Below are 9,653 nucleotides of genomic sequence, written 5' to 3'. Positions count from 1 at the left end.
CTGTGGGCTCTGTGAGGGCACGCTCAGCATTTCTGCTCAGATTCCACTGGTGCTCTTGTTAAATTTGGCTGTTCTTTTGAGAAATTTCTGTTTCATAAAACTCCAAGCCATACACTGCTGAACTGAATTATTAGCAACAGATAATGGAAATACTTCATTTGCAAGTATGGCAAAGTTCTTGTATTTGTATCCCATTGACATGAAAAACAAGTTAAAAGGAGTGAACTGTTGTTGCTTTTTGGCATGTGGGGGCAGGGAGCACAAAGCATTTGTGCTGAGACTACTAAAAATTTCTAGCCTAAATGGCATTACATTGACATGAGGCTGTTACTGAGATGACAATCCTGTATGCTCTTTATAAGCATATTAACACTGCTCTAATCAGATTAGCAGAACTCAGACTGTTTTCAAAGGACTTCATATTTGCTCACTTCAGTTTTCTTGCAATAATTTTTCTGTCAAGGAGTACTTAGGAGGGCTCAGAGATCTAGAAAGTTTCCATTAGACTATTTTACTGTAAGTGATCTTATTCTCAAAAAAGAAAAGAATTTCTGCACGACTATTTTGGTGTGGCTGTACTTCTTTGAATATGCATTTATCAAGATAAATAACCCCTTCCCTGAGTTTTCAGAATGAGCTTTTTTCAGAACTGGAGCCCATCCTCTGCCTCTCCTCTGGAGAGATCTCTTTCTGTCCATTCGCTGTAAAGGAAGCCTTGGAAGATCAGACTCCTGATTCAGTGCCTGCCATTCTCCATCATGCTCCCTGAAAACACCTCTTTGTATATTTCATTAAGGCAGTCAAAATATTTTGAAGCTTAATCTGAATAATATAAAAATTGAAGGCACTCCATTCCTTCTCTCTCAAGTTTTGACTCCTGAAGTATTTAATGGTAATGCACCTTAACTGCTGTTGAGGGTTTCATCCTTTTTTCCAATTTCTGATACTCCCTGCTGTGACTTTAAATCCATTGCCTAAAATATCATAAAAATAATTGCATGTTTTCTGGAAAAAGTTGTTTATTTTTTTTTAACAAAATATCTACAATGACATAAGTGACACCATAAATTTCACATATTTTAAAACTTCTGTCTTCAGAGAATGTCAGTTTAAGTGCAGTATGATACTGTAATACAATAAAAAAGAATTTAATCAAATCCATGCACAACACATTTATAGAGTTTTACCAAAAAGGAAGTACTTTGAGATGAAATTGCCATCAGACAGAATTCACAGGAGAGTATTTTGACAACTCACAGACAAGTTATTAATACACTTTCATATTAATTATTTTCTTTTTTCTTGCTGTAGCCTTTAAAAAAGCCAGGATCACTAACACACAAACTACTGTATATTATGTTAAACCTTTATGTCAAAAGCTTATGGCACAATTTCTTTTTATACAGATCACAATTACACATTCATGGAACATCAGTAGCTACTTTAGTCCATTTCATCTGTTAACATCACTGTGTCATACATTAAAATACAAACATAAGAAATGTTTCTTGCATATTTCACGAAGATGAAAGTGAAGAAGTGCAGTAATATTCAAGAATGTCAAGAATACAGGATGAGCCAATATTTTTCTGGCATTTAACCACTGCTTCAAGCAATCTAACCTGCTTCCACAAGCCTTCCAAACTGATAGTATTTCAGTAACTACTGTAGGTGATGTGTGTTGCCTGAAGGCACCTTTTCCATAACCACTCCAAAACAGAATACCCATTTTATTATTAACAAGTAGTTTGGTTTGTGATTTACATTTTTCTCCTTAGTCATCTCAAAAAGGAAAAAAGCTGTGATGATCTTTTTCTCATCTAAATAACCATATGATTGTACGGTAAGATGTGGATAAAGTTACTTTACTACCTCACAGGGGTACTGTAAGAATTAATAGCTCATTCAGCAGTTTCACAGTTTAAGGCTAAATTCTGCTCTGTTGGATTAGATTAATTCCAATGATAGCTCAAATGAGAGCAGAAGTTGCACATAAAGTATAGCTATCTTTGCAACCAACCATCTTAGCTTGGGCTGGGATCTATATAAATAAATTTACATCAAATATAAAATTATTGCTAAAAATAATACTTTTTTTTTAAGGTTAAGGAAGACATTTTATCTTTCCCTACTGTTAAAAATATAAGGTTTTGTACAGCTTATTATATTCTATTTTCATCTACATGATCAACCTACAGTTGTATAAGGGGTTATAGTACAAAGTGGAAGCAATACCTTACTCCTTAAATGTAAAGTGCACATCTCTAAACCACCTAAATATAAGTCTTTCCAGTGAGTAAACAGAATAATCTCTCACACATCACAAAGGATTTTTTATAAAGCAGCCTATAAAAGGTTTTGGACCAAACTCTGATAAAGAGAATCCAAAGAAAACCAATATATGATAGAGTTGAAAAAATAATTAAATCCCATGTTCTTCCTAATTCTACTAACCTGCTTAGATAATAGTGCTTGCTGTCAAAGCTTAAAAGTAGAATGCACTTTATTTTGGTGTTAAAATAGCTAAATTCTATATAGTGTGATAAAAATAGCTGAATTCTATATAGTAAAACACTAGCATCCCTTCTTCTCTTTCTCCTTCAAACCTCCTCTAGTTTGTCAGCATTATAGAGAAAAAACCATTATAGAGAAAAAAACCCTCTGACCATGGAAGCCTATTTTGTTGATATTTTAATACAGTTTTTTTTTAAAAAAATGCATTTTGCTATTCATAATTTAAGCAGGGGTTTGGTACTGTGGTAGTTGAGTACATCTACTGCTCCTCTAAGGGACCTTTCTTATCCTCTCTCAAGGTCTTGAAGTTTTTGGCCTTATGAGGGATGACATGGAATTGGCTACATCTCTCTTTAGTGCAGGAAGAAAAGACAGTCATATGAGAGGTTCCAGGCACTGCTTTGGGCTTTCTCTCTCCCTGTGGTCCCTTTTATGCTATATACAGCCTATGCTTTTCATCTTGTACCTTCCTGCTCCACTTCTCTTTCCATTAAGAAAGCTTATGGTGTGGAAGTCAATTCTCTGTCCACACAGGTAGAAACTACTGTCCCAAGAGGATATATACTTTGCAGTAGTTGACATAAATTGTTTCCTGCTGCAGCTACTGCTTCCACCTGAACAAGTGTACCTATGGAGAGGATACTGGGGGATGGGGAAAAGTAGTAAGGATGCCTCATGCTTCCTTCTTTCCCCTTTATGATGACTGTGTCAGCTCTTTGGTAACTGTGTTACTGGAATGTCCCTCCAAATGCTATAGTTTCTCCCTCTGTTTTCATTGTATTGCAATGATCTTCCAGTGTCAGTATTTTATTTTTGAAGTATAGGTCCGATCTACTGAAATCACAAAAACATGACCTGAGCAGCACAGAGTCTGCACATATGGTGAATAATGACTTGGGGCAAAGCTGCATTAGCCTGTCGCATAGGGGTTGTGTTGCATAGGGGTTGTGCTTGCAAGAAGCCTTCTTGTGTGGCTTTGTTAAAGACCTGTACTCTGCAGAGTCCAGGTTCAGTGATAGTGAGGTGAGGTAGCTATCTACTTCAGCCTAATGAATGGGGTCTTTCTTAGATGTAGAAGTCCTGCTAGAGCCTCTGCCTCAAGCATTATTTCCTTGATGATTATTTTTCTGCCTCTCTACTGCCTCTTTCACAGGATTGTAGCATAAGTACTGCAGTCTGATATTACTGCAGAGTACCTTTCAATTCTGGCATCTTCTTAATGTTATTCCCTGCTACTTCATTATACAGTTACAAAAGAAGCATCTCCCACACTAATCTTAGCTGATGACAGTAGCTGTTTATTCTAGCTTTGTACAGAGGGCTGACATGCCTGCTGGCATTTATGGACTTTTCCCCTAGTCAGTGGTAAAGAGCAGGCGTTTGTGCCTTGAAGTTTCTTATCATCTCAAATGACATTTCTCTGTCTCTTTACCATGTGACTTTACACTAAGTCATTTAGGAATAATCTAAATTAAATTTACATTTTAAGTGCTGCTTTCTTTTGAAAAACACATTTAGTGGACTGCAGAGGCTTCTGTTACCTTGGCAAATGTTATGGTTCCAGTAAAAAAACACAAACCCATCAGTTTGGGAGAGATCTTAGTTCCATTACATCAAAATAGAAAATCTTTACTTACCTGAGGGCAGCGGAATGATATGCCAACTGTTATGTGCATTTGAAAAATCATCATGGAACCCTTTTTTGCTTTTCCCCTCTGAAATATTTTTCTTAATGGATTGCTAAATAAAAAAGTGTTCCAGCAACACCGTAGATGTTGTCATAATGATGTTTTAAACATATTTAATTCTCTCTATTTTCAATGTGCCCTGTTAGAATATTGAGCATTTTATGTAAATTTGCAGTATAGAAGTAGGGTATGCTCAACTTCCCAATGTAATGGCCTATGAAAGAGAAATATAACTACGCAGAGGAAGAGATATACTTTCCATTGGCCAGGTCTGAGACCCTCTTCTTTCTCGCCATAGTGCATGGCTGAAGAGATGCACCCTGAGAGGCAACACTAGACATTAGATCCAGTCATTAAATCTACAGATCTCATTTTAAATAGAACATACAGGTAACATTCCATTAGGGAGGTCAGAAAAGAATTGAAATGTAGATTTATACTTTTTATTTTATATATGCTATACACTGTAATTTTTCCTTAGATTAGCTTACTCTAATCAAAGAGAAACGTGGCACAAGGGTTCTTCCCCCTCACTGAGCTAATAGGTTTATATATGAATGAAGGAAGAAGTCCTTCTTACTTAACAATTTACATTCCTTCTGACTCCTTGTTACATTTTGCCAGTGTTGTAATCCAATCTCTCTTTCATCACTTTCAAAATTTCCTGTCTGATTCCTCTATTTGAGAGCATAGACCTTTTCTGCCTTAAAGAATGAAGAAAATTTAGGGCTAAATTTGTTTAGCTCTGCATTACTCAAATTTGTGAATGTTTTCAAAACAAGGTAGTACTGCATGTGCAAGAGCAACAGACTATTGAATGATTGGGAAAGAGGCGATGTGAACCAGGTACTCAGGTGTTATAAACTGCAATAACTAGGAGTTATTCTGATCTGGTCAGCAATTTTTTATACACTTACCCCTCAATTAAGAATTCTTTATTGAATGCAAGTCAGCTATTTTAGAAGGAAAAAAGAAAGGTGAGCCTGAAAGATAATGTAATTTTTTTATGATTGCCTCTCGATTATGGATCCAGTACTTCAGGCAGTCCTTAAACAAAATACTGTTGACTTTGGTGATAGCAGAAGCAAGTTAACATCCCTTTTCATACAATACAGCTAATGATAAATTTGAGAGAGACTAATATAACCCAACTGAAATGTCAGCCATTAGATCATGATACCCCCTCACACAGATGAGCACCTTCATACGCAAATAGGATTTTTTGGAACGTGCACATAAAGAAATCAACAAAAACAAGATACAAACAATCTCAGCAAGCAATAATTGTTTGAAATGATTTGAATTCATTTCAGATCATAATTGAAGTAAAAATATAAAAAAATAATAGTGTTTTAAAATAAAGGAGGATTATACAGTTCCTTTCTGACACAGCTGAACAAAGTCTGTGAACTACTATTTTAGAATCTCTCTAACTAATCCTTGGAGGAAAACAACAAACCCAACCATACCCAAGGTTGCTATGTTATAATCCTTAATGCAGAGTTACATTGCTTCTGTTGCTTCATATGCACCATGCCTTTGGCAGTGCACCAGATGTCTGCCTCCAGCTGATTTTGCTTTTGTATACACATTCTGAGTAAAAACAAACCAAAAATTTAAAACATGTTCAAAACAAAAATACTTTGCAATGAGAAACAGCCTCAGCTACTGGACTTAAAGTATCTAGTAATTCTAAATGTCAGATTTCCATTTTTTAACATGTTTTTGTTTTTCAATAAACAAAATTGGCAAAAATAAACACTCTTGCCTACAAGCTATGCCATAAATGTGATCTATTGTGTTGCAATTTGAAGAAGCAACTAATATGACTTATTTAATCCTTTCCAAGAGTTTTAATAGTTGTTCTCCTGTTTATTAATATGAAGTACAATAAATGTAAAAGACCATCCAGATCCTTTTTCATGTTTTAGAAGAGCTGCATGTTTTTCCAAAGTTGTGAAGTGCTTCTTAACCAGTATCTAAGTCATATCAATATACTTCAAAGAATGAGTCAGAAAACTTGATATATTCATAAATTAAACCTCTTGTATTTATGTAACATGTAGGAGATAAGTGGGCATAAACACAGCTGTACTCGTTCTCCAAATGTTTCAGTGAAGCCGTTGTCTATCTGCTTTTAGTTTTGGTCCAAGATCTCTTTGCGTTGCAAAATGAAGCATTGCAAAATTTTGATGTAGTTTGTCTATCTCACAAGCTGTGTGAGTTTTATCAACTGAGAAAAAAACTTCAAAAATATAAAAAAAATTAAAAAAATATGTTTGAATTATAAAGGTGTAGGTAATTAACAGAAAAAAAAATCCTTTGCAGGAATCAATGCTGTACAAATTTTAATGTATTTCTCGTGTGATATGCAGACAATTAGGCTGTAGATACCTTGTGCTGTGTGAGATTCTTTCAACGTACACCTTCCAGAGGAACGGTAATATGAAGTATATTGAATAAATTATATAACTTAAATGTGTTAAATGTGCTCATTGCAAAACCACAGATACTGACCTTAAGACAAGAAAAAGTCCTTAAAACTGTAATCTCAAATCAGTAATTTGTCATTGTCTTGTAAAATTGAAATACAGATTACAAATACTAATCTATTCTGTAATACTCTGGGATTTACCTAGGGTATTCTGGATCCATTTCTTTAATTAAAAATACACCAGAGTTAAAAAAACTTAAGGAACATCAAAGAGTACTGTACAGTTATACCACTATGTAACAGTATGTATAAATACTTGGCAGTAAAGCTTCAGTAGAGTGATTTACAATGAAAAAGTTGTTAATATTTAGTTTGACACAAAGTTTACAATAGCAGATGTATTTTCTCTGGGTGTCATTCCTCCATTCCACTGTGGCTGGGCATCACAGGCCATGCAGGATGTTTTTTTTTCTCCCTCAATGCTCTTAACTCTCCTGATCACTCCCAATGCACATTTCTAACAGAAAGCCTCCTGTTGAACATGGCAGCCAGATCTGTATATACTGTAAGCCTTAATCTTGTTATTGGTGAATGTCCTCATGCCTGATGATTTTGTAAATTACCCAGTAAAAAATATTGAAAATTAGAAAGGCTAATGGGAAACAAGCTCTAGATATTGTGTCTATCTTCTTGGCCCGGTCAATGAATACCTTTCTCATCTCATCAGGGCTTTTTGGTGCAGCTTGAACAGGATTATTTGGCCCCTTTTGTGTCACTCCATCTTTTGCTTGCAGACATGGGCCCATTCCATATGCTGTAAAGCTAAACTGACTTTCCCTTACGTCATCATCCTGTTTAAAAAAAGAAAAAAAAAAGAAAGAAAAAAAACAAGACTCTTTTTATTTACAGAAATCTTACTAGCTGCTCAATAGCAAGTATTGCACCATTACCTTAGTGACTTCTTGAGTCCACAGTTTATCTTAACTGGTTGAAATTTCAGCCCTATCAGTGTCTGTCAAAAATACTGCAGCAGCTTTAACAAGCACATAATTTTCCTATTTGTTTATAGATTCTGTAATCTATTTAGAGAAAAGAGGAAACTAGCGGTAATCATGACTTCTGATTTGGTTTAATTTTCTCCATTTACAGATAATATCTGCAGTCTTCAACTGGGCAAAATTCACACTGGTCTTTTAGACAACAGCAATTAACTCTGTATGTTACTTAACAAAATGGGATCCTGACCTCTAGAGGTACTCATCATACAAGCACTAGTGATGGTCACATTAATTATATTGGTGAGAATTCTGCCTATTTGATCATTGTATATTTAGTTAATCTTATCTGTATGCCTTATTTCTGCTTTTCCCTGCGAATACATGAGATAAAGAGAATAGTATGTAAAGTGTCTTAGTTTAAAATAAAGTGAATGAAAGCTAAAGACCAGATTTTTCTTCTGACTCATTCTTCTGTCAGTTCAGGGAAAAATTGGCAAAGACATTCTGAATTCAGGGAACTATAGGAGAAAATGGGTTTTAATCACATGGCACATAAACAAAAGTAGATGGTCTGAAGATATACATGTTTTCATAGCATGCACATCAAGAATGTGGCTTCTGTCTGGAGACACATTTTGTACTTCTCCTTGTTATATGTACTCTTAAATAATAAAGAAGATACAAATGCAGGAAAATAAGTGATACGTAGATTGTAAAGCCAGGGCCAGATTTGGTTCTGAAATATATTCTAGTGTATTCCTTCACTATTTATGCTACTCATGTGATAGCCATGTGATTTTGATGGCATTCATGATTTTTTAAGTACTGATTTTAAATTCAGGATTTCCTATTTTTCATGTCTAATTTAGCCTAGTTGCTTTAGGATTCTAGACTTTTATGAAGTATGCCAGAGTATTATGTATATGTTGTTTTCTAAATAAGTATTTTGGAAAATCATTTCCATAAGTATTAAAAAAATAATTGAGCAGTAGTCAGTTTTCCTTTTGTAAGAGAATTTTTGATATTTTGAAGCTCTTCCTAGCTTAAATTAAAATAAAAGGGTAAAAAAATTTATTTACCAAAGCAAGTCAAATAATTAGTGTTTCAGTTCAGTAATTCTGAAGAATTTTGTTTTATTGAAACCGCTTACTTTATGCAAATGTAATTTCTCAATGAACATAGTTTAAAACCAAACTTCCAAATTTTTCATTTTGAAAAAGCCTTTGACATTTGGAAAATTTGAAAATGTTTTGGAATGGAGAATTAATTCTAATTAATTTAGTAGTACTTGCTAGAAGAAACATTGGTAATTACTTTGTTTAAAAAAAATCCAGTTATGTTTATTATCAATATTAGTTGAATAAGTTATCGGCAAAAGAATGCAGATCAGATGCTAAGTTTGAAGTAAACTAGTTGGCAATTGGCATGAGCATCCAGCAGGGCTGTAGTTATCATCCAACTGCAATACTTTTCATATATGTAAATTGAGTAAACTTATAGACTAATACAGTTCGCTGAAACTACTATACTTCAAATCTGTATTAGAATTCTCCTATAGAAACAAAAAATAAAGAAAAATTAACATGAAAGAAAAGGAGGAAGAAAAATCACTGACTTCAATATGGAAATGAATAACAGAAATACAAAATGATAGGATCATTATTTGATGACGTGATAAAACAAAGATCTAATTACTACCATAGTGTTCCTCTTCTGTCGGAAAAAAATGAGAAATAACATCTTTACAGTAGCTGTATTCCAGAAGAATTGTAGTGTTGCATTCCAGTTAACAGAAGTTACAAATACCTGGACTGTGAGAATTTACACTAAACTTGCCATTTAAACACCTTCACATGTACAATTCAGTGTTTAAATCTTTTCATGATTCTCCAGAAAATAAAGCTTATGATTACACAGGCTCAAAAAGCTAACAAAATAATTATTCTGTGTAGCAGATTTCAACTGGGTATGTTTTCAGGATGAGGCACTATATACTAAGACTTTACTGTCTCTGTTGTA

General features: G+C 34.3%; 1 protein-coding gene across 2 annotated transcripts in view; it reads right to left on the bottom strand.

The window, feature by feature from the left end:
- Positions 1–999: 999 nt before the first annotated feature.
- The window catches only part of GLRA3 (glycine receptor alpha 3), a 95,387-nt gene continuing 86,733 nt past the window's right edge, over positions 1,000–9,653 (bottom strand). For both annotated transcript variants that reach the window (XM_074866441.1, XM_074866442.1), the window contains one exon: positions 1,000–7,487. In XM_074866441.1, coding sequence (XP_074722542.1) covers positions 7,218–7,487 — 270 coding nt within the window. In that variant the 3' untranslated portion in view covers positions 1,000–7,217. The remainder of the gene's footprint in view (positions 7,488–9,653) is intronic.

The sequence above is a fragment of the Strix uralensis genome, chromosome 4 (assembly GCF_047716275.1).
Source record: "Strix uralensis isolate ZFMK-TIS-50842 chromosome 4, bStrUra1, whole genome shotgun sequence".
NCBI lineage: Eukaryota > Metazoa > Chordata > Aves > Strigiformes > Strigidae > Strix > Strix uralensis.
This window is presented reverse-complemented; position numbering and strand designations above follow the sequence as displayed.